This window comes from Oenanthe melanoleuca, chromosome 5 (assembly GCF_029582105.1).
Source record: "Oenanthe melanoleuca isolate GR-GAL-2019-014 chromosome 5, OMel1.0, whole genome shotgun sequence".
NCBI lineage: Eukaryota > Metazoa > Chordata > Aves > Passeriformes > Muscicapidae > Oenanthe > Oenanthe melanoleuca.
In genome coordinates, this window is record NC_079339.1 from 52,926,838 (window position 1) to 52,946,164 (window position 19,327).

General features: G+C 45.2%; 1 protein-coding gene and 1 pseudogene across 2 annotated transcripts; both read right to left on the reverse strand.

Annotated features, from left to right (window-relative positions):
- Positions 1-2,949: 2,949 nt before the first annotated feature.
- Positions 2,950-11,701, reverse strand: CDCA4 (cell division cycle associated 4). 2 transcript variants are annotated; one of them, XM_056493155.1, is made up of 3 exons: positions 11,584-11,701; positions 8,009-8,089; positions 2,950-5,774 (listed from the first exon to the last, which is right to left on the reverse strand). In XM_056493155.1, the coding sequence occupies exons 2-3, from the start codon at positions 8,045-8,047 to the stop codon at positions 5,019-5,021; spliced, it is 795 nt and encodes a 264-aa protein (XP_056349130.1). In that variant the 5' UTR covers positions 8,048-8,089; positions 11,584-11,701; the 3' UTR covers positions 2,950-5,018. The 2 variants fall into 2 exon arrangements, with proteins under 2 accessions (XP_056349130.1, XP_056349131.1); XM_056493156.1 differs by lacking the exon at positions 11,584-11,701 and adding an exon at positions 5,940-6,212 and having other exon boundaries at positions 8,009-8,093.
- Positions 11,702-13,380: 1,679 nt separating this feature from the next.
- On the reverse strand, positions 13,381-16,581 carry LOC130254102 (SHC SH2 domain-binding protein 1-like; annotated as a pseudogene).
- Between the last annotated feature and the right edge of the window lie 2,746 nt (positions 16,582-19,327).

Genomic DNA, 19,327 nt, shown 5'->3' on the forward strand with positions numbered 1-19,327 from the left:
ACAAAATAATCCAAACACCTGGTGTCTTCCATATCTAGCCTTTCTGTCAGTAATGATCTCAAATACAGAAAAGTGAATTTGTTACGAGTACTGGGGTTTTCGTCTTTTAAACTTTTTTGGTTTTGGAGTTTGTTTTTTATCAACATACACGTTTTCCCTTTGGAAGTCCTGTTTTGTAAGTTTGTACAACCTCAGGCTGAAGTTGCATTGCTTTTTCTTGATTTCCTCTCCAAATCTTGTCTGTAAATGGAACATGAAAAATAGCATATACAGTTCCTTTACTGCAGCATTTTACTACTGCCATACATACTTGCACTTCCCACAAGCTCCATGAGGACTTCCAAATACAGCATACATGGGGATACAATTTCTGTTTAATTCTGGGTTTGCAAGATGTCTTATAATCACCTGTATCTTCAATTACTCTTCCCTAAAAAGGTGACAGTTGAAATTATTCAAATGCTTCCCTAGCAATGCAAGGCAGCCTCTAGCATTAGGTTTTCCTTTTGACACGTTTGTCATGCATGAACATTTACCACAATAACTCTTCAGGTCATAAACTACTTATTTTAGGGGAATTTTGATTAAGCAAATGAATAATTATTGGGTTTTTTAAGAAAGAGAGAGCTACTATACAAACTTATAAAAATCATGTCAAATAATGAAATTTTCATATTTTTCACTAGCTTTTTTTTTTTATTACTTTAAAGGCATTACAAACATCTAAAATAAGTCTCTTTATGACAAATTATTTGATGGGATTTCACCTCTCAATAAAAATTCCTTCAAATAAAATAGGAAAATTTATCTTAACTGTCAGCTTACAAGAGACACCACAAGTTTAGACAATCCTTGCAAAACCTTGTATTTGATAAGCCAGATTGACAAAAATATGTATGTCTCCAAGATGTTTATTTCATTTCTTTGAAACTTGGTGGCTTTGTACTCTTAGTATTAGTCAGAGCATGAAATAACACTCATTTAAGAACTGATGAGCAAACAAAATTTGTCATCATGAGACATGTTTCTTTTTTTTTTTTTCTTTTTTTTTTTTTTTTTTGCATATGGGACTACATCCTAGGCCTGAGACACAAGCATATTTTCACTTGGAACAGAAGTAATTTTGAATGCATTTTTATTTGTCTTATCATGAATGTCAGAAAACAGATGTGTTGGTATGTTTGTCATTCTAGCTTTTGACAGTTTGTTTACTTATAAGGGAGTATGGAATAAGTTTCAGGACTGTAAAGCAGTCACACAAATCAATATTCTGATACACAAAAAATCCATAATGGTCTGGTAATTACAATATTAAACTATACTCTGAGTCAATTTACAATAATGCCTTTTAAAATGCATACTAAAGCAGCCCAGACATACCCAAGACTTCAAAAACAGTCTAAGGAGTTTGAGAACAGGTAATTCCTGGTGAGTCTGAAGGCTCAGGTCACATGTGAATCCCTAACCTGCTCCAGGCTGAAATCCTTCACTGCTGTGCCTCTAAGGCAGTCTGGTCAGGAAAGGTGCTTTTTTTATTCAAAGACCTAATTCTCTCTCCATTGACCAAATTTGTCCTTTATTCCAGAGCTGTGGCAGAGAGAAGGGGTTAATAGAACCCAACAACCACACAAACAGAGAAGCAATAAGCAGACAAGCCATTGTTACAGCAGCCCAGACCTTGCACTTCTTGCCTTTGCAGAATGCCTGAGCTCTGATTTTCTGACAAGGGAAAAGGAGAAATAAAACCACAGGCACAGAAGAAGGGGACAGATAGTCAGTGTTACCTGCAAAGGAAGCAGATTGGATATTAGCTATGTGCTTGACAGTGCTTTCTTCTGTGTGAGCCTGCAGCCCAGAGCCATCAGCAGACCAGCAGCCTTGTCTGACACACAGCACTGATGCTGTGCAAGCTCAACTCTTCCCTAGGAACACAAGAGAAAAAAGGCTGCTAGGAGTGACAGCAAAATCTGTCAGAAGCCTTTCTGAATTTAAGAAGCTAAGTTTTCTCTTTTTAAATTTCCCATTTACATGGAGAAATTAAGAAAATCCTCACCAACAAGTATCATCTCTCACCATTTGTAGTAACAGCTCACTAAAGAAATGAGAATGGCAGCTAGAAAAGAAAGCCTCTTCTTTTATTATTTTTTTCAGCTTGAGAAGCTGAATTAGACTGAGACACATTACTAAAGCAGTAGGGAGACAAGCTGATTTTACAGACTGGTCTCTGCAATGTCAGACCAGCTGTAGGCACCCACCAGTCCTGCATGGTGACTGTGCAGATTTCAGCAATACCAATTCTTATATCTGCTGAGACATGATATCAGGCTTGTAAGAGCACATAAGATTTGGCATAAGTTTTGAGGATGTAATAAAATAGAATATATATTTCTGTTTAAATGCTTAACTCCACAAATGCCTACTTACCTAACACCTTTCCTGTTATGCCAATTGTCTTAACAGGCTACAGCTTCCTCAGTAAAGGAATGCACCCACCTAGATGCTTTGTAATAGAGTTATAAATACACATATATGCATTTGACATACAAAGTTTAACGGTTATGAACAAGTTATAATGATTTATATCTGGAACATGCAGACTGATGCACACTAAGGAGGGGGGGAAGAGCATTTTTCAAATATCTTAACATGAAATTGCTCATTTGATGAAAACAGAGCGTGTGGGGGCAGAGAGGAACATCCACAATTGCTCAAACCTGTGGGTTTTCAACACAGTTCAGAGCAGTTTTGGGAAAGCTTCCCAGAGAAACAGAAGATATTTAGTTATTCCAATCAATGCTTATGTTCCCATTGTAAAACTGATGTTCCCTGACTCTCTGTTTTACCCTAGGGCATCTGATGTCCAGTTCAATGGTTCACACAAAGAGAAGCACAAAGAAAAATAACCTGCAGATTTATAATTTTTGAAGGAATTTCTGATACAACAAACACTACCAAATAAGCCATTTTTATTTCACAGTGAAATATGACAGTTTTTATCTATATGTAGATCCTCCTGAATCAGCATTTATTAGTGCAGTACCTATGAGTGATCTCTCAATTAAGACATGTAGCATGGGCTTCTCTTTGGTCCAGCTGTATCCTACAAACTGAACTTGCAAGTGCCTATATGCTATTTTGTCCTTCAACATGAAGTTATTAATCAAAGTTTAAGTGAGAAAGCAAAGTTTAATACAAGGAAACATCTTCCAGTTCACTGAAGACTTACACCCAGGTGCATGGTTTCAGAGATGGAGCCAGTAAATATTCAACTGTTGAGTTTGCACAATTTAGCTAAGTGATATGATCTTTCCTCAAAACAGATGATTCTGAAGCACATAAACTCTGAGGTCTCCTTATTCTTGAAGTGATACTCAAATGTTCTTAACACCCCTTTGGCACCCCCACCTCCAATCCCCTCCCAGGTTTGAGAATCTGCATCAGAGGTAAGGTCCCTCATGGGAAAGCAGAGCCTGTCACACACAGCAAGGTTTTCTTTGTGTTCAGCTTGCTTGGCTCAGATCTACAGAAAACAACCACATTACTGACAGATGTCTTCCCCTGGCACAGCCATGGCCAACACATTAGAGAGACCAATCCATATTTTCTCCCTTCCCTCCTCCCTGCCAGCTTGGGGCTTTTCCCCAGTAGCAGCTTCTGATGGTAAATACTTGTTATTTTATAAAATCATAGGCTATACTCAAATTATCCCTACTCCCAAAAAAAGTTTCCTAGGAAGAAGCTTTGTTATATACACTCCAAACCAAATGTGCTGGAAGAAAAAGACCACCATCCCATGTTGTATTGTATTTTTTGTTATTAAAAAAAGGCAAGAAAAAACCCTTGGTAAGAGTGGAGCATATTAATTATGACAAGACATCATGACACACCAACCAGTGAGACTTAAAGGCCACTAATAACACTTTTTGTAGTAATTAGTGCAAGATAGTTATCCCATATAAACAAATATTTGATGGTAGACTTCAATGATAAACAATTCACTTGATGACATTTACATATAAATACACATAAATAAAAACCTACATCATTTAGGCTTGTAGTTAACAAAAAGTATGGTCTGAAATGAATTAGATGTAATTGTGTCTAACTAGATCGAAGTTCTTCCTATAATGATACTCAAGTATGTGGGGTATGAAAAGCATAAATGTACAATCCTCAATTTAGTAAAGTACTACTCTATAAAACAGAATCATGAAAACAGCTCTTACATTTTAATGCAAAGTATAAAATTGTATATTTACATTTACATACACTTTACTGAACTACATTGGGTAGCTCATGGTAAAAAAAACATCCCTTTTTGAAAATCTTGCAAAAAATACATCAACTGCAGATATGATCAAAAGTTACTAAGTTAGCAGCTGACATAACATCTGTAGTAAAAAATATATTTTAGGAAAATACCTGGAAAAATCTAAACACCAATAAACACTTTAAAACTATTTTTGAAGTAAAAATTGTAGCAAAACCCAGAAGCTAGCAAGGATAACAAGATCTATTGCATACTGCTCTTTAAGAGCCATGTAGCGACTTAAAACAGAAGCAGCAGGTATGGTAGGAGTTTTGTGGTGTAACAAAGTGGAAGCTGGAGGAAAATAGGAAACCAGTTATCCATCCTCTCTCTCTGTTTATTACCATTTTTATGGGAGAAGTGTAAGAAGACAGAGAATCCCTCTCCCTGAGGATCTCCTCCATCAAAGGCTAGAACAAATTGGTAAAAGGAACCAAATTTCAAGAGCCTTGGACCCCCATTGTAGAAACATTTACCGTGTTTACTTACAGTTCAGTGGATGATAAATCAGATTATTACACTACAAGTTGCAGGTTAACTTTAGGAGTTAACACTATTTTGCAATATGAAGTGCTTCTTAATACATGTATCTATATAATATATAGATATTTATAAAATACTCGTGCAGATTTGATAGAACAAACTGGATATTGCTTTCTCAAGTTCTTTTCTTCCCATTAACAGATCTTTACCTCCTACACAAAGAGGTTCAGGATTCAACAAGGATTTCTACAATATGATCAAGGTCATTAAGATCAGATTTGCAATTAGAGTTAGAAGCTGTATTTGATGGAGAAGAAAATGTTTCAAGACTATCACAGTGTCCCATTTTTGTGTTGCTCATCATGCCAGTTAACATAGTATCAAGATCATAATAAGAATTGTCAACTTCTGAAAACAGATCTTCCACAGAATTAGGACTTTTATTCTCCAGTGTCTCAAATATTTGATCTAAAGATTTTTGAAAGTTTCCTTTATTTTCTTGTGGATTCTCCATTTCCCATACATTGCTCTGCTGGTTTCTTGGTGCTTGCACTGAAGGGGCTGTTGACATAGTTTCTGAACTATCCTGTGCCTGGTCACTCTCAAAGTCTTTATTGAAAGTACCATAGGCTGGAACATGCTTTCCCTCAGCTTGATCCCTAGATGAACGACAGAGGATATCCGTTGAAACAAGACGATCCAGGGATGCCTGCCCTGTACTCTGTGTATTTATCATCTGCCAAGTCCCATCTTGAGTCATTTCCTCTTGGATCTGCCGTACCGTGTTGGCTATAAGTACTGAGCGACAAAGGTTGGGTTCCACCAGCATGTGACACAGCTGAAGTTTAACCAAGGACATATCTAAAAGTGACTGCCGCTGGAGATTATAGGAAGGAATAGCCTTAATACCAGCCAGAGTCCCTTCAATATCTTCTTCACCATCAAAACATTTCCTCTTTAGTCCTCGCACAAACATTGTGTCCTGTTAAAAAAACCAAACAAATAATAATAATAAAAAAAAATAATGTACAACATAAACAGCTCAAGAGGGAGGAGAAAAAAAAAGGTACTAAAAAAGAGAACAGCGAACGTTAATCTTTTATTAAAAACAAATTCTTTAAAGATAGAAACATCAGAGTTGTCATACCATGTTCTAGAATGGCCAGTGTGGTACAACAGGGGTCAGGAAGATGTGGACCGGGTCCCAAAGGCGACATTCGGGAACCAGGGGTGAGCAGGTCCACAAGGCATCGGAGAGAGGCAGGGGCTCCCAGCTCCTGGCTCCCATTAAGCTCCACCCCTGATGGAAGTCAGGAGCCGCTGCCTCGCACAGAAGCAAACATCTCACCGGCTGTATTTCACCTACTGCAGAGGCAGTTTCTCCTCGCTCCTCACGAGTTTCTACTGGCATGCTTAACCTCTAATTTTGGAAATAAAAATACAACCTGGCACACCATCTTTAAAAGATTTGACCCCTCCAGAACATTAACATGCCTAACAGAGTAACATGAAAAAACCACAAACAAACACGGGCAGCATATGTGAAAAGATTAGCTTATTTTGGCTACAAAGAGAGTAATATCTAGATCTGTTCCATGTAACTTGAGACATTCAGCAGAGGTGCCCAAAGCAGTCCTTCCGGTTCCCTTCCTTGGGTGAGGAAGTGACTGCGTAATTCCAGTAAGAACTGGGTGAGTCCAGTAAGGACAGTCACAGTCATCCTCTGTATGGGCTTCTGTACTCCTTTCCCAGTTGACTGTAAGACAGCAAGAATCCTGTATTCATAGCTTAGATTCACCAGCTAAAAATACACAGGGTGCACGCAGGCTTTTCAGTATCCACACCTAAAATCAAATCACTTGCTGAATTCCCCCAGGGGTGCCTCTCAAGTACCTGCCTCAGCTCCTTTTCTGAATTGCATTAATTTTGACAACAGTGGTCCGTGGGAATACAAAGTAAATTTTTTTAAAATATAGTATGTATCACTTCTTTTAGTCCTACAAAAATTGGGCTGCAAATGAAAGCTGGTACCTGATCTTTACATTTATGCTTCTTCCTTATTTTCCTAAGTCTTTTGTCCTTAGAATTTCTGTCTGCCCACTGTTTGGGGACTTTTTTTCAAGTAATGGCCCAAACAAAACAGTTTTTCAACTAAAAGCTGATAAAACCAAAATACTATTGCACTGTCTTTCTATACAATTTCCCATTTTCCTTGATAAGCCCTAAACTCTGCCTTGCTTTTCTGGTTGCTACGGTATGTTCCACATATTTTCAAGGAATTCTCTCAGCTTTTTCAGAGATACTAAAAGTCCACCAAAGGGCAACAACACTGTTCCTTTCAAAATATATTACATGCTTATCTATTGTGAAAACCTGGGGATAGCACAGCAGCTAGATAAACACTTGGTCTGACTCTGTACAACACTTGTTACATTGCTGTATATATCCATGGAATAACCTTTGTTGGGATTTGCCAGCTCTTAAAAGATTTATTTCCACTGAAGGTACAAAACTCTTTAGAAATCACAATGTGCAGAGACTACAATATAGAACCAATATATATATAGTCATGTAGTCAATTTTCATAACTTCTTAAAAACTATCCTATTTGCATTACTCCTATTAAATACAACACATCTTGTTGCTTGATAGATCCTTTCCCAGATTTTTAGACATTCCTGCAAACTTCCTATCAAAGAATATCCCATTTAATTTTTGCTACACTTGTATGTACAGTAATTTCTGAACACACCCTCTCCTCCCATGTGAAACAACCTCTAGAAACATCATTTGGGACTGTGTACAAATCATGTATGATTGATTTGTCAAACATTAAACACTGTGCAGAGTTTGAAGTTTCTTTTATTTCAACTCACATTCTTGTGAAGAGTAATTAAAACTCCAATTGAATGTTAACCTGGTTTTCATACATCTCTAATTTGGCATTTATATGCCTTCTAAGGCAGACCAACAGAACAGAACACAGGAGAAAACTTTAAAACTCAATACATCACACACACTCGGGCACCTAGAAGCAGAGGAAAAACATTTATTGATGCTTAAAGGAAAACCTTTCACAGCATTCACTGGGTTTTTTCCTAAAACTTGCTTTCACTTGGTATCTTACATTGTAAAGCCAGTTCCTTGTCATCCTGTTCTTGTGACTGCACAGAGTACCAGGTTATGGTTTCATTTAAGAATCAAAAAGTGACATACCAGGAATTGTGTTTGATGCAGTCCTTCCTCTTCTCCCATGCTACTGAGCAAGAGTCCATACAGTAAAAATGACAGCACCACCTGCCAAGCACAGGGAAACAATATGTCAGGCAGGGACAGGAGATGCAGAACAAAATAGTTTTGCTTTGGTATCTCTATCCTGTATGATGTGAGCATCATTCCCACAAACATGAATAGTACTATTAAACCCAATGCACAATTAGAGCACAAATGTGATTTGTCCAACAATACTCCCAAAATCTACAGCAGGAGGAAAATGCTAGTTTAATTCCAAGTCATAGGCTATTGCCCTGACCTTTGGACCAGCCTCTCCCTTATATCTACACCATTGCCATTTAAAGAGCAAACAAAAATTTTTCATATCAGCATTAAAGATTAAGCATGCATAAACAAAAGGTAATGAAAGCAAGTCTTCCTTACGTTTATTACAAACCTATAGTTTTCATCTTTGTTGTACAAACCCATGTATACCTCTGTACCATCTAGAGAAAATGAGGTGGCACAAACACAAAACTGTAACATAGCAAAACATGAGAGAATTTTCCTTTACCAGCATAGAAACTTTATGACTAAGATTTACTTTGCAAGATGACAATAATGAAAGTAATGACAGTAATTAAACTGCTTTAACTATAAAAGCTGAGTTTTAAAAACCCATTTAAAGCATAATAAGATTTGATATCTCAAATACAGCTTCTATCACATTCAACAATTCCCTTAACTACTGAAACTAAAAAGAATGCTGTTCTAACAGGCTATGAAAACTTTTATAATAAACTATGGAAACAATTCAACAATACTTTTCTAGACATGTCTGTGCAGTACAAGACGGTTCTGTGTCTGCAACTGAAGTGCATACCTAGAAAAGAAACAAATAAAGAGGGTGCACATGGACATCTGTTCTTATTTTCTGTTTTGTGTAGTAATAAACAATTTTTCAAGATTGCTTGCTCTCCAATATAGGGGGGAAGAAGAGGGCTGACAAAGGACTTGGGGGTGGGAGTGCAGAAAACATGTTTTTCCTCAAGAAGCTGCACACTCATTAAAATACCACAATGGGAAAAAAACCCCACCTTTAACATTCTCAAGCCAAAATCTTTTGACTTGGTCCCAGATATTCAAACTAAATGATGTTATGTCATGGAAACTGTATTTCAACCAACTCATAGTCTTATTTTCTTTTATGGACTGAGCTCACAGCAACTTTGGAAACAGCGTCTTAAGGCATCTGAGCTACAACTTCAGTCAGACACCATATCAAGTCAATGAACTATTTCTTATTTCTGGCAAATGCTTTATGACACTATAAAAGTTCAGAAGTTTCTGCTCTCCAGGTACACTTTCAAAACATTCTATAAATGAAAAGTGATCTCTTTGACAGCCTGTGTCTGGTAACTGTTTGAATCCCAAAATTTCTACTTTATTGGAGGATAGGTGACAAATGGCATAAAACTAATTTGAAAAATCACAACCATGCAAAACACACCAAACACGCCCCCCCCACCAATAACTACAGGTAAAGGTGATGTAGTCATGAGAAAAACAAACTGAAATATTTTCTATCTGGTATAGCTGAACATTTTAGAGGGAGAGGCTGTGGCCGTTTGCCTCCCAAAATAGTGGATAATACAGGAGGGGATCATTGCTGCTGGTAAAAGAGCCATTACACATCTACATGTGTAAATGACAGGGGATGATGGCAAACCAGTCCAGTCTGTAATCTATTTACATATTACAGAAGGAGGCTTTCCCATGCAATGTCATAATGTGTAAAACCTGCTGCATGTGATTCCAGGTTCTTCCCTAGGGCAATAACCAAACCACATGGACTTCTGGTAGTATGAATTTGAAGAATATGTCCATCACAGCAGTCATTTCTTTGGGTTCTATGAACTGGTATAAATGTGTATTTCAGCAACCAAGTTCTCAGCAAAAGCATATTAATTTCATAGCTATTATCAGATGCAATTGAAACCTTGCACACAAATGACCTCCTGCAGACATCTCTGCATTATCTTCAATAAGCACTCATCTCAAGAGAATGCTAAATTTGAAACTTAATTAAAATCTAAGTACCTTTTCCTATTGATTTATGTATTAACATACTCAAAAAGGCATTAGCCATTGTGTAAAACCTTTTGGTACATCAGAGTGCTGCTGCTTCAGAATCAAGGTGTTCAAAATCCCTGATAATTTCAAGCAGCACTTTTCTGTGTCCAAGAGGCAGCATCTGGACAACCTACATCATCTCCTTTCTTCCTCTGCTACCCCAGTGTCATGAGCCCAAACTTCATGTGTTCAACTGAACTGTTGTTTGAAACAGCTATGCAAAAAAAAATGTTGTCAAGGAGACAATAGCTAGCTGCAGCATAGTGCACTAGGAAAAAGGAGTTTTGTGGGGGATTTCTTTTGTTTTCTTTTTTTGTTAATTTGTTTTTGTTATTTTTTAATAATAGTAACAGTAGTAATGTATCATGTAACTCATTACAAGTTTTGCTTTTAGGATCAACAAATTCCCTGTCTGCTTTACAAATAAGGTGCTTGAAATTTGATATAATTCTTACTAGAGCATCAACTTCAGAACGCCAGGTTCACACTCAATTCAGACTCATACAGTAATATGCTGCCAAAGATACAGTTAGGTATTTAAGGGAAAAAGCTGCTTCCCATTAATTGAGGTAACAGAGAAGATAGGGAATTTCAGCAGTGCTTATCTTTATGAGAAAGCAGACAAGACCTACCTAGGCCAGTGCTGGAGGCTCATGAAGCACAGTGCTGCTTTTTGTACAGCCGTAAGTACAGTGATGATGGTTAGCACGGGAAAGCAAAAAGAGGCCGTACCTCCCCTCTACCACTCTAATCCTCTCCACTCCAACACTAGCTTTTCTAGGAACCGTGGGAAGAAACCAAAGCGCTGTGTAATAGTGGAGAAAAAGACGGAAAGAGAGCTACTTTTCCTCTTTAGACACGCACATGTGCCCATATGGTGTGGAGGTATAAGGTGGGATGCAGACACAGCAGAGGGCTGGTAAGGCCAGAAACATCGCTATTCGGACTGGAACAAAGGCCCCGATAAAGCACTGGGGTCTGCCCACCCCCGGGGCGTAGGGGCTGGCAGCACATCTCCGGCACTCCAGAGATTTGGGAAGCGGTTCCAGCACCCGGGGAAAGGCAGGCTGGGCAGCTGGGCCAGGAGCTCGTGTTAACGCAGGTGGGGGCCGGGAGCGCAGCGCGGGGGGAGCCCGCAGAAGCGGGGGGAGAGGCGGGACAGGGGCGGGGAGCGAGGGGGAGCTCCCCGGTGGTGGGAGGGCAGCGGAGTGCCCGGGGGAGGCGCGGACGATGAGCGAGCGCGGCTGCGGAAAGGAGCGAGCGGAGAAGTGCAGACCGGGCCCCCTGTCCCGCCCGGCCCGGCTCTCTCAGCACTGCCGGCGGTTACTCATCGCCCGCGCTCCCGCCGCCATTTTGAATCGACCCCGTCCCCTCCAAGGGTTCCACCGGCACCGGCTTCCCGCGGATCCGACCCAGCCCAGCCCGACTCAGCCCACCGAACTCACCGCCTTGCCGCTGCTGTCGCCGGCGCACGCCCGCACAGGAGCCCTCGCTCCGCTCCCGCCTCACCGCCCGCTCCGCGCCGGAGGGACGGGCGGGGCCAGCTGGCCCCGCCCCCCCCGCCCGCCATCTTATTGTCAAACCCCACAAAGGGACCCGCGGCCGCTGGGGGCGGCCCTTACCCGGAGACCGCGCCCACCCGGGCGCGGCGACGGCTGCTATTGGCTGCGGCCGGGCCCCGCAGGCGCCATTCGCCGCTGCGATTGGCTACAGCACCCGCCTGTCCCGCCCTCGGGCCCCGCCCCCGAAGGCTGTGGGGTTGCCATGGCAGCCGGACCCTTCCCCTCGGCCGTGAGAGGCTGAGGGAGGCGGGGGCGGGGGCGAGGCGGGGCCGCCCCGATTTCAAATCGCAGCCAAGGCCCCGCGGCGCGTCTGGGCTCCGGGCCACGGGCTCCGGCGGGAACAGGTTCAGACCTGGCCGCGCTGCAGCTCCTGGGGAGCCGTAGCGGGGGAGGGGAGAGGGAGCCTTGGCCGCCCCGGCCCGGACGCTCCCCGCCGTCAGGCGCCACTTCCCTCAGGGCCGGGGAGCCCCGGAGCTGCGCCCCGCGGGGTGACAGGCGGCCTCAGCACTCCATTAGCAAGGCCTGTGGCATTTCCTGTTCGGGCCCGGGCGCCCAGCCCCGGGTCTGGCAGTCAGAGGCAGGAGCCCGCGGGCTGGGGGCGGGGGTGATGTCTCACAACCCGCAGGGAGCCGCTGTCTGAACACGAGTCAGCGCTGAGTGCCCAGGTGGGTGAGAAGGCCAGTGGCACCCTGGCCTCTGTCAGGAGCAGCGTGGCCAGCCCCTGTACTGGGCACTGGTGAGGCCATACCTTGAGTGTTCTGGGCCCCTCAATTCAGGAAGAATATTGAGGTGCTGGAGTGTGCCCAGAGAAGGGAACAGAGCTGGTGAAGGGTCTGGGGCACAATTTTTATGAAAAACAGCTGAGGCAGATTATGGGTTTTTAGCCTGGAGAAGGAGGCTTGAGGAGGGACCTTATGAGTCTCTACAACTCCCCCCAGGAGGGTGCAGCCCGGTGGGGGTCGGGCTCTGGTCCCAGGGAACAGTGCAAGAGAGAACATAGCCTTAAGCTGGGCTGTAGGGAGTTTAGGCTGGACATTAGAATCTCCTCACAGAAAAGGTGATTAGGCACAGCAATGGGCTGCCCATGGAGGTGGTGGAGTCATCGTCCCTGGAGGTGCTGAAGGAAGACTGAACGTGGCACTTAGTGCCCTGGTCTAGTTGACAAGGTCCTGTTTGGTGACAGGTTGGATTCGGTGATCTCAGAAGTCTTTTCCAATCTCACTGATTCTGTCCTAAAGCTGCCGCAGCCCTGCTGAGCAAAACCCCCTCCCCAAACCTCGCCGCTGTGACCCCAGCCCGATGTGGCTGCACATCTGCAAACACTTAGTCCGTCCCAGCGCCTCTCGGTCGCCCTCCCGGCCGAGCAGCTACGTGCCGGCTGCTCCGGAGCCGCCCGGGGAAGGAGGGGGGCGGCTGGCCCGGGCTGCGAGAGCCGCAGAGGCGGCAGCTGCTGCCTCCGGCCCCCGGGGCGCGGCGGGACGGGGAGGGGAAGGAAATGCAGAAAGGGTGGGATAGGCAGCAGGAGCTGGAGGATCGGCGGGGCTTGCAGCTGAGGCTCTGTAGGAAAGGCTGGGAAACAGCAGAGCTGTAGCGTCATACAGTAAAGCAGGACAAAATAATATTTCCTTAGCGAAACAAGATCTGCTTTTGGGACAAGACAGTTCACTCAGTCATCTCTTGTCACTTCATCTGGCTCTTTTTTGTAGAAGTAGCCCCAAATTCATTTGCAGTTTCCTAGTTGCCTTTGGTTTGCTCAGAAATGTCAGCTCTCTCATGAGGCTGTGCATTCAGGTAGTTGTTCATGCCTGAAGCCTCTGCACAGGCTGGCCATCCGTCGACTGGGTGAGCTGTGTGTTCCCTTTTGTTCTGACTGCTGAAGCATCCTTTGTATCAGAGACCATCATTGATCTGACTAGGACCACACTATATCCTTTATTATTGTGGATCACATTATTGATCATGGTTACCTTGGGAATGTCATAATATTAATCTAAGAAGTTGTCTATAAGTATTCCCTCCTTGCAGCAGTACATACCATTGCTCAACAGAGTGCATGCACTACCTGGATATATTTCCACACCAGCATCCTTGGCATCACACAGCTCTGAGTTTTTCATTAATAGCTTGGCTGATGTCTGCACTGTTATGCTTCTGGCTTCACGCTGTAACACACAATTCTCCAGGGTGGTTTTCCCATGATGGATATTTAAAACCTCCTTCACAACTTCATGATGCACTCACTTCAAACTGGAGATTCTTATATTGGATTCTGTACAGTCAAGAAAGATGTCTTGTTTCTTTTGTTTATTTTACCACGATATAAAAGGCATAGCCTTTGAGTTCAACTGAATCAGCACTGCAGAACAGGCCCTCTAGAACACAATGACCAGGACAGATGATTACTGTCTGCTTCATAACAGGCATTTACAGCTGTCAGTGGATTATGATGAAACTGTATTTCTAGGTCTTTACCACAATCAGCTACAAGCCCAGAATCACACCATGTTCTCAGATGTCAGAATGCAACCTCAGTCAAGGCTCAATACATCACACAAAGAAATCCAAGTTATTCTCCTCCTTCTCTCTGTCCCAGTCCTCCAGATGCACTGGTAGAAGAGCCTGACATGCTCTACAGCTTGTGCTGTCTGGTCAAACTCTCCTGATTCATCACACACAACCCACAGCTCCCACATTAGTATCTGGTGTCCCTTAAGCTTCAAGGGTTCAGCTGTCCCATGACTCACACAAGAAAGGCTGAGTTGTACAACTGCTTTCAGAACTGAATACTCCATACCAGCCACCCCAAGAACCTCAAACACATTTGTACATCAGATTTCCTGATGTCCACATGGTGCAAAGACTTTGTCCAGGTACTCAGCTGTGAATTGTGTCACCTCTGAAGTTTTGCAGCGTTAAGGAAGAATTTGGACCTTTGGTTCTGAGCCAGTGTCATTTTCTTTTGGCTTGAGGTGGTGCCTCTGGAGAGGGATCCTAAACAAAGAAACGCCTGGGCCTTTATATTCCCACAGTCTGTGCACCTGCTGCCCAATGGAGGTTTATGGTCTGGAGTGTTCTAACACCTCATGGAATTCTTTCTCCGTGTCCATGTGGGCAAGCTGTTAATTGTTCTTCCATCCTGGGGCCTTCAGGATCTCAACTCTTATCTGAAGATACCCAGTCTTTCTCTGTTTATTCCCCTGCTTAGCTGTCCTTGCTTATGAAGTTCATTTAAAGTTCCCTGACACCAAGCTTTGAGCAGGACCCACTCATGCTAAACTGTCAGCATGTTACAATTAAATTTAACCTTAGACAATTAATTTCTAATATTTTATAAGTAAACAGTGTAATCCCCGACATGCAGGCAACCACAATGTAATCCTGGTAATCTCTAAATTACTCGTGAAACAAAAGATGATCAGTGTGAAAAATATCTGGAAAAAGTACATTCCCGTTGGGCACAGTCTTTCCTAAAGCAGTGCCTGGTTTGTCAAGATGATGCCTGAGTCACTCCAGGAGCCATCACTCCTGACACTCAGCATATTCCTGGAGCAGATCTGGGCTCTGCCGCCTCGGCTGCTCCCGCGGGCCACTGCCTGCCCCAGCTGGCAGCAGCACGGCCTGACCCTCCTCCCACGGCCCCGGCAGCCCCAGCTCAGCAGGAATTCAAATAGGTATTCCCACAACAAATCCTGCAAGAACCTTTGAGCCTCCGTGGAGGCCCCTTTCGAGGCAGTGTGGGGGCTGTTCCCCAAAGGATCACAGCTCAGAGAGTTCATTTGCATTGCTCTTTCTAGTGATAGCATCATCTATATGCAGTAAGGTACTTAAGTCCCCTCTCCTTATCCTTATTTCTCCTTTTTTCTATGTAGCTACAGTGAGAAGATTGCGACATTTTTGTTTGTGTTTTTTCCCCCAAAAACCTTTCCAGTGAAACTGGAGGATGTTTTATGGCTGAAGAACTACATCATCTATGTTTCTGACTAAACCAGTGAAAGAAAAATTGTGATTCTCTATCTTTGTAAAAAATCTGAGAAACTAGTTATGTTTCCTCATTTGATTATTCTCAGCAGAAAGCAACTCTCACTTCTCACGTGTGAGAAACAAAACTTGAAAAGTCAAATGGAAAAAACTGAACAGATCTTTGCAAAACAATGCAGCCTGAAGTATTTACTAGAGAGCTGGAAAGAAATGTCTGCAAAACAACCTGACAGGAAATAGAAATGAAGAAAGTAACTGCATACAAAGAAGTGAAAAAAAGCAAGGGAATCACTGGCCAGGATAATCAGGAGAGCTTTAAATCAAAAGGTAATTCAGATCATACACCCAAAGCTTCTAGACAATTGGGAGGCATTGCACCTGGTAAGACACTGCAGAGCAGCCTGCCTGCTGAGGACATGAATAACATGGGTGACAGGGAAAATGGTGCAAATCAGCTCAGCAGGTCTCTCTTGGGAAGCTGGGTCACCACTGACACACACAGCAACATCTCCAGAGTGGAAGTTCTGAAGGGATTTAAAAGCACTGGCAGCCTGTATAAAATATGAATGGGATGCTCTCGTTGTCTGAAACGGGAGGCACCAGGGCTGGTGTAACAGGAGCAGGCATTGAGGCATTGCCTCGACCTTTCCAAGCAGGTTGAGGCGTAGATCCACCCTTAGCACATGGAGGGAGTGATTTGAGCTGCAGCCCCAGCCTCAGAGGAGGAGGGCCGCTCCCCAGAGCTCCCCGCCCTTGGCTGGGCAGTGGACACCTCGTGCTCGCTGGAAGGACGGGCTTGGCTTCAGTCCGTGAGAGCTGCGTGTGCTCCAGCCGTGCCGCCTCCCCGAGCGGGGCAGCCGCTGGGGCTCTGCCCATGGCACAGCCCGCTCCGGTTCTCCCCATCGCACAGCCCGCCCGCTCCAGCTCTCCCCATGGCACAGCCCACCCCGGCTCTCCCCATCGCACAGCCCGCTCGGGCTCTCCCCATGGCACAGCCCGCTCCAGCTCTCCCCATCACACAGCGCGCTCGGGCTCTCCCCATGGCACAGCACGCTCGGGCTCTCCCCATGGCACAGCCCGCTCCAGCTCTCCCCATCACACAGCGCGCTCGGGCTCTCCCCATGGCACAGCACGCTCGGGCTCTCCCCATGGCACAGCCCGCTCGGGCTCTCCCCATCGCACAGCCCGCTCGGGCTCTCCCCATGGCACAGCGCGCTCCGGCTCTCCCCATGGCACAGCCCGCTCCAGCTCTCCCCATGGCACAGCCCGCTCGGGCTCTCCCCATGGCACAGCCCGCTCGGGCTCTCCCCATGGCACAGCGCGCTCCGGCTCTCCCCATGGCACAGCGCGCTCGGGCTCTCCCCATCGCACAGCGCGCTCGGGCTCTCCCCATCGCACAGCCCGCTCCGGTTCTCCCCATGGCACAGCGCGCTCGGGCTCTCCCCATGGCATAGCCCGCTCGGGCTCTCCCCATGGCACAGCCCGCTCGGGCTCTCCCCATGGCACAGCCCGCTCCAGCTCTCCCCATGGCATAGCCCGCTCGGGCTCTCCCCATGGCACAGCCCACCCCGGTTCTCCCCATGGCACAGCCCGCTCGGGCTCTCCCCATCGCACAGCCCGCTCCGGTTCTCCCCATCGCACAGCGCGCTCGGGCTCTCCCCATGGCACAGCCCGCTCGGGCTCTCCCCATGGCACAGCCCGCTCCGGCTCTCCCCATGGCACAGCCCGCTCGGGCTCTCCCCATCGCACAGCCCGCTCCGGCTCTCCCCATGGCACAGCCCGCTCCAGCTCTCCCCGTGGCACAGCGCGCTCGGGCTCTCCCCATCGCACAGCCCGCTCGGGCTCTCCCCATGGCACAGCCCGCTCCAGCTCTCCCCGTGGCACAGCCCGCTCGCTCTGCCGCCAGCCCTCCCTGCCTCTTCCTCCGGCCGTGGCTGGTACCGGCTGGTGTGACCTGCTTGCCATGGGCGCTGGAAAGCAGCCACTGCTGCCTCCCGCCCAGCCCCCTTCCTTCCCGTCTGGAGCAAGCCTGTGCTGGGCTGTGCTTGATGCCTCGGGAGCTTTGCTGCTCCTTTCTCAAAGCTGCTCAGCCCCTGCTGAGCTGGCCAGACTTTCACACATTGGCTGTGACGGGAAGGCTGTTTGGAGCTGGATAGTGTTTATAAAACCGCAGAAATTAACAGAAACGCAGTGTCGTGGAGCAGGGCTGAAACTACCCTTTAAAAAGACAAAAAAAGACTCCAAACCAACAAAACCAGACATGACTCAGGCTTGAACTGGAAGCTGTGAGCTGTCGCCAGTACAGTGCTGTGCTCTGGCTAGCGAGTTTTTTGAGAGACAAGGTGTGTTAGCTCAAGCTCTGTGCATTACTGTGGTTTGGAAAAGTTTTTTTGGCTGTGATCCCTCTGGTTCGGAACGGGGACAGAGCTTGCTTGCCTCTGCCTGCTAAAGACAACGTGGACTTGTTCTGAGTCTGTATTGTTTCTCTCATAATTACTGTTTGATTAAAGCGTTTAAGATATATTTGTCTTTTAATTTGGCTATAGAGTAAGGCAGGAGACCCACTCCTGATATACATAGTTTCCTTTAAGCCCAACCTGGCAAATTCTGATTACTTCTGAGATAGGCAGCATTATGAATCAGTCCTGAGTGCTTCTGCAGACAGGCACATTCCTGCAGCAGAGCTCCCCTAAAAAATCCAGAGGCAGATGGAGAAACAGCTACTGAGTAATTAAATGTGCCTATTCCTCAAGAAACAAGCCTGTAGTAGCAGCTCAGCTGGGCCCCATAAGCCGGGTACAGGATACAACTTCACTGCGTGCAGCCTGCACTCAGTGCTCTGAATGTAAGAAATGTTCTTGTGTCACTGCAGTGTGTTAATGCGTGGATCACCAAAGGTGGCTGGGAGTTCGGCTCTGCCTTCAGAGACGGTAAACTTCTCCTTCACTGCTTTGAACGTGGATGTTGCTCCTACCTGTAGAAGGGATTAAACTAAGAACAGTGGGTAACTGGTTCCTGTAAAATAAACCAAAAGGTATGTAGTGAGTGAGTGAACATTTGCAGGCTAACTGTAGCTTGATGTTGGATGATAATGATGCTGGCATCAAATGTTAGTGGCTTACAAAATGAGAATAGCACAGTCAGAGCACTCATCACCCCAGCTAATCCACACAGCAGATAATACATGTCTGAATATGGCAGTGTTGGCTCAGCTGGGGGTTTGAAAAACTGAACAGTGTAGTAGGCAGGTGATGGGAGGGGTGTGTGGCTGTCAGCACAACAATGGCAAAGCATTCTGTTCTTAGGCAGAAATCTGCCTCAGGCCACCAGCTTCAGGCCTGAGGTTTTATGGCTGTGGGTATCTGATCTATCTATTAGGAGGCCATGGGGATTAGGAGTGACATGAGCCAAGAAATGAGTTCTTTGTAAGAACTTGTATAGACTAAAATATTCTGTGAGCTAAAAGCAACGCTGCTTTTACCCAAGCCAGCTAGTAGCTTTATGGAACCAATAATAAATAAATTGCGAAGAAGAGGTATTAGTATGTTTTGATTGCAGGATATAGAGTGAAAACAGGACACAGGGAAGCAGTTAGGCTTGCAGTCCATTAACTCTTTTTACCCTGCCTGGCTAAAGTCGTTTGGTTGGA

Excerpts from the sequence above, each read along its gene's own strand:
- CDCA4 (XM_056493155.1), bottom strand. The coding sequence starts at position 8,047 with ATGGGAGAAGAGGAAGGACTGCATCAAACACAATTCCTG. Across the intron at positions 5,775-8,008 it reads TGCATCAAACACAATTCCTG|GACACAATGTTTGTGCGAGG; the intron begins GTATGTCACTTT and ends TTTTTTTAACAG.